This window comes from Patagioenas fasciata, chromosome 6 (genome assembly GCF_037038585.1).
Source record: "Patagioenas fasciata isolate bPatFas1 chromosome 6, bPatFas1.hap1, whole genome shotgun sequence".
Classification (NCBI taxonomy): domain Eukaryota; kingdom Metazoa; phylum Chordata; class Aves; order Columbiformes; family Columbidae; genus Patagioenas; species Patagioenas fasciata.
Genome location: NC_092525.1, coordinates 23,946,418 through 23,961,943, shown reverse-complemented (window position 1 = coordinate 23,961,943; position 15,526 = coordinate 23,946,418). Strand labels below are relative to the sequence as shown.

At 59.5% G+C, this 15,526-nt stretch overlaps 1 protein-coding gene across 1 annotated transcript; it reads right to left on the bottom strand.

Annotated features, from left to right (window-relative positions):
- CRIP2 (cysteine rich protein 2) lies at positions 1–14,655 on the bottom strand. The gene is made up of 8 exons (XM_065842041.2): positions 14,531–14,655; positions 4,931–5,025; positions 2,964–3,021; positions 2,375–2,515; positions 2,141–2,209; positions 1,614–1,708; positions 1,282–1,339; positions 1–1,162 (listed from the first exon to the last, which is right to left on the bottom strand). The coding sequence occupies exons 1-8, from the start codon at positions 14,571–14,573 to the stop codon at positions 1,095–1,097; spliced, it is 627 nt and encodes a 208-aa protein (XP_065698113.1). The 5' UTR covers positions 14,574–14,655; the 3' UTR covers positions 1–1,094.
- Positions 14,656–15,526: the final 871 nt, after the last annotated feature.

The following is a 15,526-nucleotide window of genomic DNA, read 5'->3' as shown; positions in this document are numbered from 1 at the left end:
TCACATTTCTGAAAACCTTTATTGTCAGCAAATAACAAAAGTCAGTCCCGCCGCGGCGCAGGGAGCCCAGAGAGAGCGGGGGTGCTGGCACCCCAGGGCTCACTGCCCTGGCAGGTCCCCTGCACCAACCCCTCCCCAGCCTCCTGGGCAGCAGTGGGGCTGGGTGTGCACAGGGGGGATGGGTGAGACTGGGGGCACGTGTCATTCTCCAAAGCAAGGGGCACATTTACAACTGCTTATAAATAAACAACAACAAAGAGAAACCTCCATCTCTGGGAAGCAGGCAGGCATCCCGCTGCAGAGCCACCAACTCAATGTGCTCTGCCCTCCGCAGGTGGGGAGCAGCCCACTCCCCTGGGGCTGCAGATGCTGGGTGCCCCCCAGCACAGACTCTGTTGCCATGGGGGACCAGGCTGTGCGGGACCACCAACCCAAACCAGCCAGCAGAGCAGGTTGGGCACCTGCCTGGGTGCATGTAGAGGGATGTCCTGGGGATGCAAGGATGGGGATGCAGGGAGGTGCCAGAGCCTGCAACCCCAACATCAGCTGGGGTCAACCATGAGCCCTGGGGAGAGTGAGAGCCAGGACATGGAGCCTGGGAAGGGCCAGGAGAAGGGCAGCACTGTCAGATGTGCCAGAGCCCTCAGGGGACCCACACGTCCCCAGTGGGTGGTGAGGAACAGGGCTGGGTGTGCCCTCCGTGTGAGAGGCAGCAGGGAGCACCCTCCCACAGTGGGACTCCTGCCACCACCTTCCCCCTGCTTTCAGCCCCTCAGGTGCCACCTGCTGTCCCCTGCACACAGTGACATCCCCAGACTTGCCCCTTTGCCTCCTGTGCTTGAGAGGGTTGGTGAGAGGGCTGTTGAGGGCAGAGCAGATTGGGAACCACCAGAGATACCTTTTACCTTTGCCTTTAAACATTGAAGCTTATAGTAGAGACTATGATATATAACCGGGGGGCAGGGCTGTCCTGCCCTGAGTAGGGACAGTAGAGAGAGCACAGCTCCGTGGCCAGCCTGGTGAGGGTCTGCTCCGGCTGCGAGCAGGAGGTTAGTACAGGGGCACAGAGCAGGCGCTGGGCAGGGGGTCACCGTCTAGGGCTGATTCTTCGCCTCAGGGTCTTTGTCATAGATGTAGCTTCCCACAGCTCCGGTGTTGACGCCTGCACAGGAGGAGATGCAGGAGGGTGAGCACCCAGGTGGGAAGGTGGCACGCTCCAGGGAGAGGTCCCCTCTGGGCAGTGGCATCAGCATGGATGGGGCTTGTGCCCCGGGCACTCACCTTTTGGCCCGAAGAGGATTCCGTAGCAGGGCTTGTGGCAGTACGGCTGTCCATCGTGCTGTGTGGGAGACAGAGAGAAGCATGTCACCAGGGGGGGCTGGGGAAAGGCCAGTCCCCAGGACACATCCCTCCAGCTGGGCACCTCTCCTGCTCTGCTCAGCCCCTGCAGACACCCCTGGGCTGTGGGAACTGCTCCTGACAGCCCTGCCCTGCTCTCTTGCAAAGGCAGGGGCTGTCCAACCACTGCAGCGTGACACAGCTCAGCCAGGAGACGCCATGCCAGCATCCCCCATGCGTGCTGCCCATGGTTCTCAGGGCTGGGACATCCTTACCTCGGCATGGCCCCCCGGGGTCAGCGTCTTGCTGCAGCGCTCACAGCGTAGGCAGGGACGGTGCCAGTCCTTCCCTAGAGAAGTCACCTTCTCAGCTGGAGTGGGGACAAGGAGAGAAGGTCACACTGGCCTCTCTGCCCACATATCAAGGGGAGCAAGCCCCTGGCTGAAGGAGGAAGCCTACAGGCCACCAAAACAGCTGGAGTACCCCCTGGGGACATCACCTCTGCCCCTGTGCACCCACCCACCCCTCTGCTGCCTCAGAGAAGTTGGCCAAGAACAGCTATTAAGCCAACACCACCCCCTCGGGAGGTGACATCAGGGGACATAACACAGATGAAGCCTGAGGCTGCCCAGCCCCAACCCAGGAGCTCCTCCAGGAGCCCTGCAGGCTGCTCAAGCACATTCCCCTGTGCCTCTAGTCCCACCTTCAAGCTGAACATCCCCTCAGCCTGCCCCAGGGGTCCTGCACAGAGGCCAAATGCCACAGGGACGTGCCACCCTGGGACATGCACTTGCCACCTTACCAAAGTAGACTCTCTTGCCACAGCGTGGGCACATGTTGGGCTCCCCGGTGAAGGTGGTGACACTGGAGGCTGGAAGAAGAGAGGGCAGAGGAAGTAGAGGGACATCTCAGCCAAGACACACAGATACAGAGGAACCCACGCACACACCCTGCACCCCACACCATCATCAAATGCCCTGGACCAGCTGAACAAAACAGCTGAGGTCCAGGCTGCCCATCCCACCCTGTCTCGCACCTTTGCTGGGTCCCTTGGGAGGCGCAGCGTTCGCCTTCCTCTCCTCCACCTTCACCGGGTGCTCGATGGGTCCCGGAGCGGTTTGCCCCTCGATCTGCGGTTGCTCATAGATGTAGGATCCAGCGCCACCAATGTTCACCCCTGCAGTGGGGCATAGAGAGGATGTGGTGGTCTGGGAGCGCTCAGGGTCTCCATCCTCCCCCCAGCCCCACTGAGCCATGGGTCACCGCAGACACCGCTGCACCTCAGCCCTTGTTTGCTTTCTCCCGACCCAGGCTCTCTCCAGCCACATCTGGGATAGGAGAGTGACTCCACCTTCTGTCTGAATGTGAATTTGTTTTTTTAAATACAAAAAAAAAAAAGAAAGACAACTGTCAGGACAGATCCCTCCCTCCAGCAGCTCTCCTCTCCCTTGGCACAAGTGGGGTGGGAGGGCTGGGACTGCAAAGCGCTGGCTTTGGTGCTTGGCACACGCTAACCTGGCTCCTGGGGTGCTTTTGGGGCCATAGCTCCCCACCAGCAGGGATGGGGGGGACCTGGCCCCTCCTGCAGCCCTGGGCATGGCCGCACAGGCGGAGCATGGACATACCTTTGGGGCCGAAGAGCGTGGCATAGCAGGGCTTGTGGCAGAAGGGCTTCCCATCATGCTGGGGAGAGAGGGGAGTGTTAGGATGCTGAGCAGCGACCATGGTTCCCTGGTGATCGCTTCCATCCTCACAGGTGTTCAGAGACCACCATGGCAATGCCTACACCCCAAAATGTACCAGCTTGCGGGTCCAGCAGCAGCAGCCCAACCCAACCTCAGCACTCGAGGATTTCACCTGCATCAAACGCTCCAACTGTTGTGCCCATGCCATACCACAGGGCTGGAGACCCAGCACCCTGTGGCACTCCAGCTGAGAGGCATCTCCAAGCCCCAGCTCAGCAATGTGCCACTGGGTCCCCATGCACCACCTCTTTGCCCATTAAACATCCTGTGCACAGTGAGGTTGTTATTAGGCACACAGAGCACCATGGCTTCCACCCAGCTTCACCTCCCCCTCGTCTTGGCCCAAGATCAAAGGCCTCACACAGGCACTGGTCCCAGCCCAGCTGCTATCGGTCCTGCTATCGGCCTGGGGCAATTATCGCAGGAAGGCATAAAACAGGTGATAAGCCCCCAAGCTCCCCACAGCCATTTCTCATGGGCCAGTGGGAACCGAGTCCAAGAGGAAAGAAAGAGCATCTGTGGCTGGGGCGGGACGCCAGCGAGGCTGCCATGCATGCCGTCCAGCATGGAAAACCCACTGGGACCCCGTCCTCAGGCACAATCCCACCCCATTGTTCAGCACTTCAGCCTGGCTTTGTAGCCCGTGCTACTGCCCTCCATCGCCTCTGCTGCGAGGCAAGGATGTCTTGCCCAAGGCGAGCAGGGCGGTAGCGGAGCAGGAGCAATGTCCCCTCTCTCGCCACCCAAGCCATGCCGAAGGTGAGGGCTGGGGGAGCAAGCTAGCAGTAGGCAGCTGCAAAATATCGCTGGGCATAAGTATCAGTGTGCTCGCAGCATTACCATGCCAGAGGGGAGGGTAAACATTTAGCTGGTCTCCCCGCGACACCTTTCCAACCCAACCAGACACGCTGGCTTGAAAGGAGAGAGAAAAAGCAGGGATGGGCCAAATCCTGCTGTTGGTGCAATCCATGGGGGCTTGGCTGCCACCCTCCATGAGGGCAGAATCTGGCCTTATATGGAGAAGCAGCAAATCCCCAGGACTTAACCCGGCCCAAAACACAGAACAACCCGCACAGCACTATCCTCCTCAGCAGGACCAGCCCCACTCCCCGACAGGCTGGTGGCAGCCGGTGTTGCTGTCCCTGCCACCGCCACCCTCTCCCCAGCTGTGCCGCCTGCTAACACTGTGTTAAAGAGCTGGTGACACTCTGGCATGACAGGCGCTGTGCAAAGCCCAGGGCACCAAGTGTCAACGCTGGGACATCACACAAGAAAAACACAGTTGCTCCCATGCCTCAGCACCCCGGCAGAGCTTGAGTGCCGAGCAGCTGCAGTGGCATGGCACTCCCAGGCACCAAAAGCACCAGTGCCAAGCTAGCATCGCCATAGCAACCCACGCATCCCAATTTTTTAGTGTTTTTAACCACACTCTGGTGCATGTTCTTGGCACACACACATCTTCAAAGCCAGCGTGATGCCCAAACAAGCCTGCCTGCCTGGTGCACAGAGCTGCTTCAAGTGCTTGCCAGGGCTTGCCGCAGGCTGCCTGGGGACCCACGCTGGGGTGGCACAGCAACAACATCGCACGTGGTGCCAGCACCACCCTGTGTCTGCCCGGGACCGTGCACGAGAGCTCTCAGGCACCACGGGTCACAGCAGCAGCATTTGAAGCCACAGTGTGTGCTCCTGGGCTTGTATGCTGCAGGGACAGCCCATCGGCACAGCATCAGGTACCCCCCGCAGACCAGTTCCTGGGACTGCCCATCCCTGGCGTGCCAGATAGACCACCAGGCCACCCCGGCATGGCAGCACAGCTCCCCCACCCCATCTGCCCCCGCGGCTCTCACCTCGGCGTGCCCGCCCGGGGTCAGGGTCTTGTTGCAGCGCTCACACTTCAGGCAGAACTTGTGCCAGTCCTTGCCCAGGGAGGAGACCTTCTCGGCTGCAGGGAACAGAGAGAGAGGTGAGTGACTGCCCAGCACCTGCTGAAACCCCTGGGGAAGCCAAACTCTGGGCACCGTGGGGGGTTGCACTTGAGGGTGACTGTTCATCGACACACTGTGCAAACCAGTCATGCTGCAGGGACCACTCTGCAGCCACAGGGTACCCAGGGCTGTTCAGGCCACAGACATGGGCGGTCACAGACATGGGCCCCCCCAGCCTCTGACCCCCCCAGCACCAGCTCTGCCAATGCACAGACGCCCTTTCCCACGCACCAGTCCAGCAATGGCAACATTTTCTTTTCTACTCCCTACATCTATTTTTACCCACCATGTTACCCGGAATGACCCTGCTCCCATTCAAATATTTGGTGTTACCATGCCCACCCCACCCGTTCCGTCATGCCTCCCCTCACACACCCAGCCTCTGGGCTCCCTGGGGAGCCTCAGCCGCAGCTCCAGCCCCCGCGCTGCCCCTGCGACACCCGCCTGCCTGCAGCCGGGAGGATGGGACAGTAGACAGCCTCCAGTGTTGCCAAGGGTGGATGTTTGGCCCTGGAAAACATTAGTCTCTTGGGTGTGTGATTGCCTCCTTCTCCCCCAGGCTGGGGGCAGGTGTGACGGGTAGGTGTAGGCGGGCACCATCCCTGCATTGCCCCGGGGTGCCACCAACCTGTGGAGCAACTCGCTGCCGGCACTGAAAACACTGAAAACAGTTTCAGAGCATCAGTGGGTGAACTCAGGTAAGAAACGTGCTTTGAGATGGGTTACACGAATGCACTTCCTCTGGCTGGCCCTGAGCTGTACATCTCCAGGAGCATCCCGGGAGGTAGCACAGGCTGCCTGCCGGTCCTCGTCCTGCACCACCGATATCATGCTGTTCCCACTGCCCTCCAGGTCCTGGGGGGCCGGGTGCTGCCCTGTGCCCCCTGACAATTCCCGTTCACCCTCCCTCTTTCTTGCACATGTGCGGAGACAGCTGGAAAACAGCATGATCCTGTTAAAGCCACCGTAAAATCAAATCAGAAGAGCCAAATAAAATATTTAACAAGCAAATAAAAGTGCAACTGGAGCCTAGCCCTGCTCTACAAGAAGACCTCCTCTGCAACAGTGGCTTTTCCCAGGCCTTTTTACCCCCAAGGACCTCAGCAAATGTCACCTGTTTTCATCAGGCCAAGATGAGGGTCAAGAGCTCCCTAAGGGCAGGTCCTGGCTCCCAGAGCCATGCTCCTCCCAAGGCAAACAGCTGTGTCCGGGGCAGGCCACAGGGCCGAGATTAGCTGAAACAACTGCCATCACCACCCAAAAACTCAGCCCCAGTGCAAAGCTGGGTGGCCAGCAGCAGAGGAGGGCAGTGCAGCCGGGGAGAGGTAGAGCCATTGCACCAGGGTGCAAGGGAGATCCCCAATAGCATCTCTGAGTAAGCACATGGAGAATGTGCTTGGAGGACCAGCACCAGCTGGAAGCAGCTCCACACTCACCTCCTGATGATGTCACTCTCACGTCCAGGCTGTTGGACCAAACCCCTGGGGCACACAGCCCCAGCTCTGCAAGTGCTCCCCAAAAGTGAGGACACAGAGGTCCCACTGCCCTGGGGCTGTTGCAGAAGCCCTGCATCCCCCCGCCCCACTCCCTGCAGGAACGGGTGCCTCCCCAGCACGACTGGGGAGGGAAACGGAGCGTGACAAGCTGCAAGTGGAGCCAGGGGCTCGGGGCCAAAGAGCCGCTCGGCTTTGTCACAGTGGATGCACAGCCAGGCCAGGCTGCACTTTGGCTGCGTCAACCCTGGCTCCCCCCATCATGCCGGCCCAGCGCCATTGCGGCCCCAGGTACAAAGCAAGGAGGAAGCTCCCAGCGGATGTTTTCCAGAGGCCATTGCAATTACAGCCGGCCACAGCCCACATCAGCTCCTTCCTGTCCCCGTGACATGACATGCCCCCCCAATTTCCCCCGTTCCATAAGATTTCAAGAAGCTGTAAATCCCTGCTGCTCCCTGATGAATGCAGCCCCCGCCAAGGCCACACAGAGCAAGAGAGACCTCACCAGCACCTGCAGTGCCTGGCAGGGGACAGGGCAGGAGGGAGGAGGTGGCCCAGTGCACCTTCCTGCTCCCAGGGCATGGGGACAGCCCGGGAACCACAGAGGATGCCCCTTGCCTGCAGGCTGAAATGCCATGCAGAGGTTGGTCAGGCATCCTTTGGCTGTAAACAAGGGCTCCCAGGGGGGCCACGGCTGGGGCCAGCACAGCCAGGATGACTCTCCAGGCTGCATTGTTCGCACTGCGGAGAGGAAGCAGCTTGGAGCCACCCCAGCCTGTGTCCAGGGCAGCAGGTCCCGCCCATGGCTGTGCTGCCCATAAATCACTGCAAGGGAAAATACCAGCACCCAGATTTCACATCACCCAGCCACCTCTGCTCCACTGCTGCATCAGCTCCAGGGGACATGTCTCTGGCCACGTCCTTCCAATCCAGCAGACACCCCCCAGGCAGCTGCTGGGGGAAGCCCTGCTCCACACCTCCCGACTTGGAGGGGACACTCCATCATCAGCACTGCAAGGGCAGTCAGGAGTGAAGCAGCACTGGGGCTTTGAGCAGCTCTGTCTGGGGAGTATGGGATGGCACAGAGCCTCGGAGCAGACTTTGCTCACCCAGACGTCACCACACACCCAGCCACTGCCACCAAATGCCATGCCCTGCCACACCAGGAAAGGATGGACCAGTGCCTTCATCCTCTCAGCATCACACCGAGCACATACACGTCCTGCCCTGCTTGCTGAATCCCACATTCACATGCTCAGACTGTGGCCAGATGCCCCCCTCAAGCCCTCCAAAGCTAAACTGGCCGTGCAGCACATGCTGGGACGGGCAGAGTTAAGGGTACTTGGCTGCAGCAATTTGGCCTCTGCCAAATGTGCATGACTCAGGGTTTGTCTGCCCAAGGTTACCTGGTACCTCAATAGCAAACCTATCGCAAAGGTGAAATGCCCCCAAGGAGGAGAGGCGGAGGCATGGCCAGGTACCTGGTCAGCTGCTGGATGTAGCTGTGGGGTGGATTTGCACTGTGCAGTGGGGGCAACCCATGCTGACAAGCATCACCACTATAGCCAGAGTAATCAGAGGCCAGGAACAGGAAAGAACTCGAGGGGGCTGCTGAGGTGGTTTGCTCCCCGCAGTCTGCTCCCCAAGGCTCTGTGGCAGCCCCACCCCAGAGAAAACACGGCTCATCCCTTAATTATCCACCATGCCCAGGCAAGGCAGCTGGCATGGACCAGGGGTGGGTGAACCTTCTAGGGGTGGGAAGGGAGCATCCCTCCTCCCAGCCCCAGCGCTAGGGGCATGCCGAGCTGGCTCCAAACCCTCACACAGGTATTTCCATGGCCTGACGTCAGCGCTGCTTCCAGCCGGAGGCTTATTCAGCAAAAGCAACCATAGCTGCAGCCGCATCTCTGCAAAGGGCTGGGCTGTGCCCCATCCATCCCACCACAGCCTGGGAGGACACAGGGAAGGGCTGACAAAGCCCAGTCTGGTGATAAAGATGCCAAATCCCCCAGGGACTCAGTGACAGACAACACTGAAGGAGAGGGATGCTGCCAAACCAACTGCAGATGTGCTTCAAAGCAGTCACAGGCACAAAGGAATAAATAAGAGAGACGAGTGCAGGGAAAGAAGCTTGGTAAATGGCTGGAAACAAAGTCGAGAGTCCCGGCAGCTGGCAGGCTTGTCTGGTCCCAAGCCCCTTGCAGCATGGCTGGGAGATGGAAAAGGCAGAGGGGCAGCCTGAGGATGTCCCACCAGCCATGCATGGCTCTGCCACCAGCCACGGTGCCCAGCCAGCCTCTTGGAATGATCTGCGCTGCCTCCCCGTGTCCCCCACACCATTCCCTTCTGCCCTCCTCGGGCATGGCCAGGCAGCTCCTTTCCCCTGTTACGCAGCCAGGGCCGACGGTTACACCACGCTGTGATTTTGTGGCCAAGACGTATATATTTAGCTTTGCCGCAGCAAGGCAAGCCTTCTGGCCCTGACCCGCTTGCTCGCTGGGCTCTCTCCAAGTGCACAACAAAGCCAGCTCAGTACTGCCTCGCCAGGGAGTGGAGCCTTCCCCTCCCGGGGGAAAAGAAGGAATACCACAGGAGGGGGTCCCGCTTGCCAGGGCTTCACTTCCAGCCCAGCAGAGCGGCAAGGTCTTCCCCAGACCCAAGTCCCTACACAGCTGAGCCCCTCGGGCATGAGCGAGCCCTGTTTGATTTCCAGCCACAGCCCTAATGCACAGCATGGCTCCTGGCCATCCCGCCGCTCCCCGCCGACAAAACCTCACCTACTGCAGGCACTTCCTGGCCCTGAACCTCAAACCTCCCGCTCTGGTTCACAGGACCAGGGCAGACTCCAGCAAATCCCTCTCCATTTTCCACGGGGCTGCTGTACTTCATCAGGCACTGTCCGCACGGGATGCGCCCCTCCAGCTCCGAGGCCAGGCAGCTCCACCGTGGCTGTGCTGGGAGAGGATGAGCAGCGTTTCTTGCTGGGCACTGGGTTCAGCCAGGGCTGAGTCCAAGAAATTAGCTGCTTTCTTGCTGGGGTGCAGACACCTATGCAAGGTGTTGAAGGCCAGTGGGGAACCGGGACACGAACAAGCACATGAGAAAAATGGGTAATTGCTGGTCCAGAACATGGTATTCCTCCTGCCCGCTGAGATAACATCTCCAGCAGGCAGTGCAGGGAGGACGAGACAGTCTTCTGACTGGTGTCAGCAAGAGCAGGACTCAAAGAGCTGCTGGAGCAGCCAAACCTGTCTGAGTTTCCCTCCAGCCCCTGAAGGCACAACCAGTGGGAAACACAGTGTGAACAGAGCTGGCAGCAGGAGAAGATGCTTGGGACCTCCCTGGGGACCAGAGCACCAGCGTTCCCCACCAGCAAGAACACAGCAGGCTGGTGGGAGAGCCCTTCCACCATCATGCCAGGACCTGTCCCCATTATCCCCTCCCTGCTTGCTCCAGCGTCTCCCAGCCCACTGGCAGGAGCGATGGGCACAGCCACCCAACCACAGCCAAAAGTGGCACCACAGCACATGCTCCAGGATCCATATGTGACTGCAACATTGCAGCAACAGATTTTCCATTACTTCTCCCTTGGGTGTTCCTGCTCCGCCTTTCCTTGCTTTTGCTTTCCAGTCTCATCACCTCACCTCTCCCCATCCTTGTACTCCTACCAGGGACAGGAAGGGAGGATGGGAGCACAAGGAGCTCTGCCCAAGACCTGCCTGGGACCTGAGACATGGGTGCAGAAGTCCACAAACCAGACACCAGAGAGCTGCCTGCCAGACCCAAGCCACCAGCACCACAGTCCCAGGACCAGCGTCAGTGCTGCAGGCTGGTGGCAACAGGGAGAGTCGGACATCAGGCCTGTCAGCATAAACACCTGGCACAAGCCCTGCAGATCCCTGTGTCCCACAGTAGCTGAGCCCAAGCTCCCTGCAGGGCAGGGAACTGCCCACGAACATGCACACGAGATGCCAGCACCACACCGTGCAGAAGCCCCAGCAGCTACAGCAAAGCATGTACCTCGCAGCGCACAAGAGCGAAGGGACTGAGACCTCACAGCGTCTTGTCCCACCCTCCCACAGGTAATTTTCTATAGCTCGCGCTATTTTCCTGAGGGAAAAGCTAATGCTAATCAGCCCATCCTTCAGCTTCCCGCGGAAGCATCCCCCCCGGCAAGGCCCTGCTCAAGGAGCAGGGAACTGGTGCATCCTTAGTTACTGTTCTGCAAGGTCCGCGCACGCTCTGAGAGCAGCACCAAGACACCGGAGCAGGCATTACCCACATAGCCCAGTCAGCCTTCATGCTGGCAAGCCTGGGACCGTGCCGATGTTGACATGCTGACTGCTATGATGGCTGCACTTGAAGAGCCGCTTCCTTTGTTAGGGATGACTATAGTTGAAATAAAGCCCTCCTGCCCCTCTGCCCGGCCGCTGGCAGGTCACTATCTCCCTACAGCCAGTGCCCAGAGCCAAGGACAGCGGTTACTTATTAATTGCAGAGTGGCTTCTGCAGCTTGAATTTCTGCAGGGTTAACCTGTTGGCACAGTGCTCTGCAGGGACAGCACCCCACACCTTGCTGCACCCCTCTCCTCCAGCACACTTAGAATGTCCGCCTGACAGCAGCATCAGGCGCTCGATGCGGGACCCTCCTTGCTTCCCAGCTGGATTTGTCTGTGTCCTTAGTCCCCCTCTGGCACTGCACCAGCAAACCATCCCCAGAGAGCATCTTTTCTGCTCCAGCTGTAGACACAGCCAGGACAAGCCCCAGGGCTACCAGGTGGCTCCCATGTGCTTTTAGGATGCCCCTTCCCAAACAAACAGCACAGCGGCCTCCCACCAGCCCTCAGACAGCCCAGCACATGCAGACAGCTCTCTGCCGAAGGACCCCGCTGCACGTGTGCTTGCCACATCCCTGGGGCTTCTGCATGGACCACGCTTGGGATGGGAAAACAGGAAACCTCCCCACCGCTGCACTCCCCCACTGTGCACTGGGAACAGAGGAGAGGAGGTGGAAAGGCTTGGCCAGGGCTCCCAGCGACCCTGCAAAACTCATTTAAGGCTAGTGATGCAAAAGGGAGCTGGGGAAATGCGTGGCTGCTTGGTTTCACGCAACTCTGGTCCTTTCCAGCGCTTCCTGCCAGAAGAGATAACTCAACCCCAACCCGCTGCCACCTGCCCGCACGGGATGGGAACCGACCCCTGCAGCCGCCGGCAGCGCTGCTCTGCCGGGTAAACATTCACGTCTTCCCTCCAGCCTCCCCGAAGCGGGAAAGTTAGCCCCGGCTGCTCCTGGAAACAATGTCACAGACCTCAGCCTGCTTGGGGAAAAAAAAAAAAGGCCAGAAAACTATTTTTATATTTCCTTGTGCTTTTTAAAGGAAAAAAGCTCATTCTGTAGCTCAGGAAACACCCACATCCTCCTGACTGTGCAGGGAGGAGCCCGCTGGATTTTTCCAGGGAGCATGAAGCAACAGGCAGGTTGGAAATGAGTTTTCCATCGGTACCCACGACAGTTGGTGTTGGTCAGCCGCTCCAGCACCACGCAGGGCCGGGAACAGGACGCAGTGGCATTTCTCACACATGACCCACGACTGCAATCCCAAGCATTCGAGAAGTTATAGTTGCCAGTGTTCATTCAGCACAGGCGAGGAACGCTCCTGAACAAGCAGGGCTTTATGAATCGCCTCCCCGTTCAGCTTTGGGCCGGTTGAGGAATTCACAAGCGTTATCCAGCCCTGGGTGCAGCACTCCCATCACCTCGCCACCAAACCACGCAGTATGTTGGGAGGAAACCCAGGAGCCACGTCCCGGAAAGGCGGCACAGAGATTGCATCCAGTTTCTATGCGTTAAATAAACGGACCCGGGTTTATTCTGCCAGCACTTGGGTGGATCCCTCAAGGAAAAGCTCAAGGCATCAGCAAGGACACGCTCCAGCCTATCTTAACTCCTAGTAGAGAAGTTTTGGGCTCGCTCCTGTTTTGACTCAGTCCCTGATCTCTCTTAGGGGCAGTGGTGGCTACGGGGTCCCTGCTGTCAGGCACCTGCCTCCTCCCTGTGTGCAGGGCAAGGCATCCCCTGGGGTGGCAGAAATAGGGAAGCCAAGGAGCAGCAGAGACCTTGACATGGATCCCTACACCTACAGAAACCCACCTGGGTGCTGAGAGCGCCAACAAGCAGCTGGGGACATGGGGTACAGCACCCTACCTCCCCAGCCCATGACCCTAAGAGACCCACAAGTCCTCCAGCACATGGGGAGAGAGAAAGAGTATGGGCATGGCTGGGGCTTCACCTCCTGGCACAGCCCGGCCCCCTCAGGCAGCAAGACAGAGGTCCCCAAGCCCAGTCCTGGCCCCCCCCGCACAGGGCAGGCTCATTCCCAGGGCGAGAGGAGGAACTCTGACCCCGGGCCAGTGCCCAGCTGGCCGGACAGACACACTATTTTCTGCTTAAAAAGGAAAAGATTCACACAAGGAAAGACATCCAAGGGGCCGAGCCCTTCCCACCCCCACACAAATAGGTTTATTTAAAGGAGGAAGACAGCAAATTCCTATTTCTCTGTGTTTACTTGGAGATGGCCGGAAAGGAATGAAAGCACTGATGCCTCAAATGCTCAGGCACCATCACGACCCTTTGGTATTTCTCCACCAAACAAACATGCTGAGGCAGCAGGGGCTGGACCCTGGAGCATCGGAGGGAGACGGGCAGGGAGGGGTGCCGGCAGCAGCACCGGGACAGCTGGATCCCATCATCAGCAGGTTCCAGGAGGCAGCTCAGGCTGGAGTGCCTGAGCTATCCCCAGAGCCCTCCAAGCCTGCAGTGCAGCCCCGAGGCCGGGGGTCAGGTCGCTCCCCAGGGTCTCCCAGCTGGGCACCACCATGTAGGGGAGAAGCGGGTTGGGGCAAGCTCCACGACAAGCGGTGGTGAAGCATCAGGGCTGGGGATCATCCCTTGCTTTCACCTCCACCCCTGGCATTTTATGCAACCTGGGTGGTGGCGCTTACCCCAGGGTGCCTGACGGGAGACACCTTAGCTCTGATTCCCAGAGATCCTGACCAGCCACAACCCCAAACACGGATCTCAGAGACCTGCAGGGACTCGCTGGTGCCCAAAGCTGGCCCGGGCATGCTGAGATGGACCTCTAAGCCCAGACGCTGGCTTTGAAAAAGTCGCATAGAAACCCCAAACCATTCATTAGCTCACCCACTCAGGAACAGCCTGCAGAGGGCTGGGTGAGAGACGAGATGGGGAGGGATGAACAACACACCTGGAGCAAGGTTTGCAGGGAATGGGAACAAATTAGCTGAGAGGAGGTTTTGTTTGCACCTGCAACTACCTGCTCCTCCACACCAAGAGACCCGCCCCCCGGCTCCTGGGAGCCCCTGCCCGCCCTGGGACTGCACATCCCAGCCCAGCATCCATCCACATTAGAGAGGCCAGGCTCCCCTATGACCCAGGCCAGTGGGCACAGGGGAACACGGATACCCCCCCAGCACCAAAACAAGCTGTAGGCACAAACCCCAACCACAGCTCCTCACCCTTTGCTTCACCTCCTCATGCCAGCAAAAAGGGGAAGGTGCCTGGAACCCCCCTGCCACCCACACCACTTTTGTTCCCCACCCCAAGGCAAGCCGGCAGCATCCTCCAGCACAACCCAGGGGTGGGCGTCGCGGGGGGATAGAGCCACTGCGAGAGGGAACCCCGGGGGAGAGGCAGCTGCTGCCGGGCCGGGCTCTGGGTGATGGGTGCACCTCGCCGGAGGTGCGCCGGGCTCGGGGACGGCGCAGCCGGGGACACACCCAGGCACCGGGGAGGAGGAGGGGACCGGGGGACACACCGAGGCTTGGGGAAGGGAGAGCCAGGGATAAGAGTCGTCTCCGGAATGGGCGACCGAGGACAGAGCGGGGGAGCCGGGGATGAGCCCCGGCTCCGGGAGGGTGATGCGGGGCCGGGTCGCGGGGATGCGCTCACCGAAGTACACGGTCTTGTCGCACTTGGGGCACTTGGATGCCATGGCGGGAGAGGAGAGCGGAGCTGAGCCGCGCCGAGCCGAGCCGAGCCGCGCCGTGCGCCCCGCTCCGCCCGGCCCCCGCCCACTGGCCCCGCCGCCCGGGGGGAGCGGGGCGGGGCTGCCCGCCGAGCGTCTGCCCGGCTCGGTACGAGCGGCACGGATCGGGTCGGCACGGCCCCCAAAGCGGCAGGTGCACGACGGAGCCCCTGTCCTGGATAAACCTTCCCTGCTCTGTTCCCCATCTCCGAAAGCCCAAAGGATGCGAGTGCTCAGGATTCTGCTTTCCTGGGGAAAAAAAATTAAAAGGTTGCAGTTGAACAACAAGACTTGTGTTGTTTTTACCAGCTGTGTGCTCAGTCCCCTCCGGTGCACACCCAGGCAGCGCTGCCACCTTGCCTCAACCTGGGTGAGCTGGCACCGACCCACAGGACCAGCAGGTCCCATTGCCATGATTCCAAGCCCCAGAATCCATGTGAGAAATGGAGCAAACACAGGAGCCATCTTGCCCTCTCTTTTAAGGACAGGGGAGAACCTAGGGGGATGCTTTCAAACTCTGTCTGCACGTAGAATCATAGAATAGTTTGGGCTGGAAGGGACATTCAAAGCTCATTTATTGCAACCCCTGCCATCTCCACCCAGATCAGGCTGCTCAGAGCCCGGTCCAGCCTGGCCTGGGATGTCTCCAGGGGTGGGGCATCCACCACCAACCTGGGCAACCTGGGCCAGTGTTTCACCACTCTCATTGTAAAAAATTTCTTTTTCATGTCTAGTCTGGATCTCCCTTTCTTTAGCTTAAAACCTTTACCCCTTGTCCTCCTGCAACTGGCCCTGCTAAAAAGTCTGTCCCCATCTTTCTTACAGGCCTGTTTTAAGTACTAAAAGGCTGCAATAAGGTGTCCCCAGAGCCTTCTCTTCTAAACGCTGAACAACCCGGAATCTGAGCCTGTCCTCACAGC

Bases quoted from the DNA above. Each gene is read 5' to 3' on its own strand.
- CRIP2 (XM_065842041.2), bottom strand. From the start codon at position 14,573: ATGGCATCCAAGTGCCCCAAGTGCGACAAGACCGTGTACTTCG. The intron at 2,210-2,374 runs GTGCGAGACAGG...CTCTTCTTCCAG, and splicing joins TCCCAAGGGACCCAGCAAAG to CCTCCAGTGTCACCACCTTC. The intron at 1,340-1,613 runs GTAAGGATGTCC...TCTCCCACACAG, and splicing joins CCCCGGGGGGCCATGCCGAG to CACGATGGACAGCCGTACTG.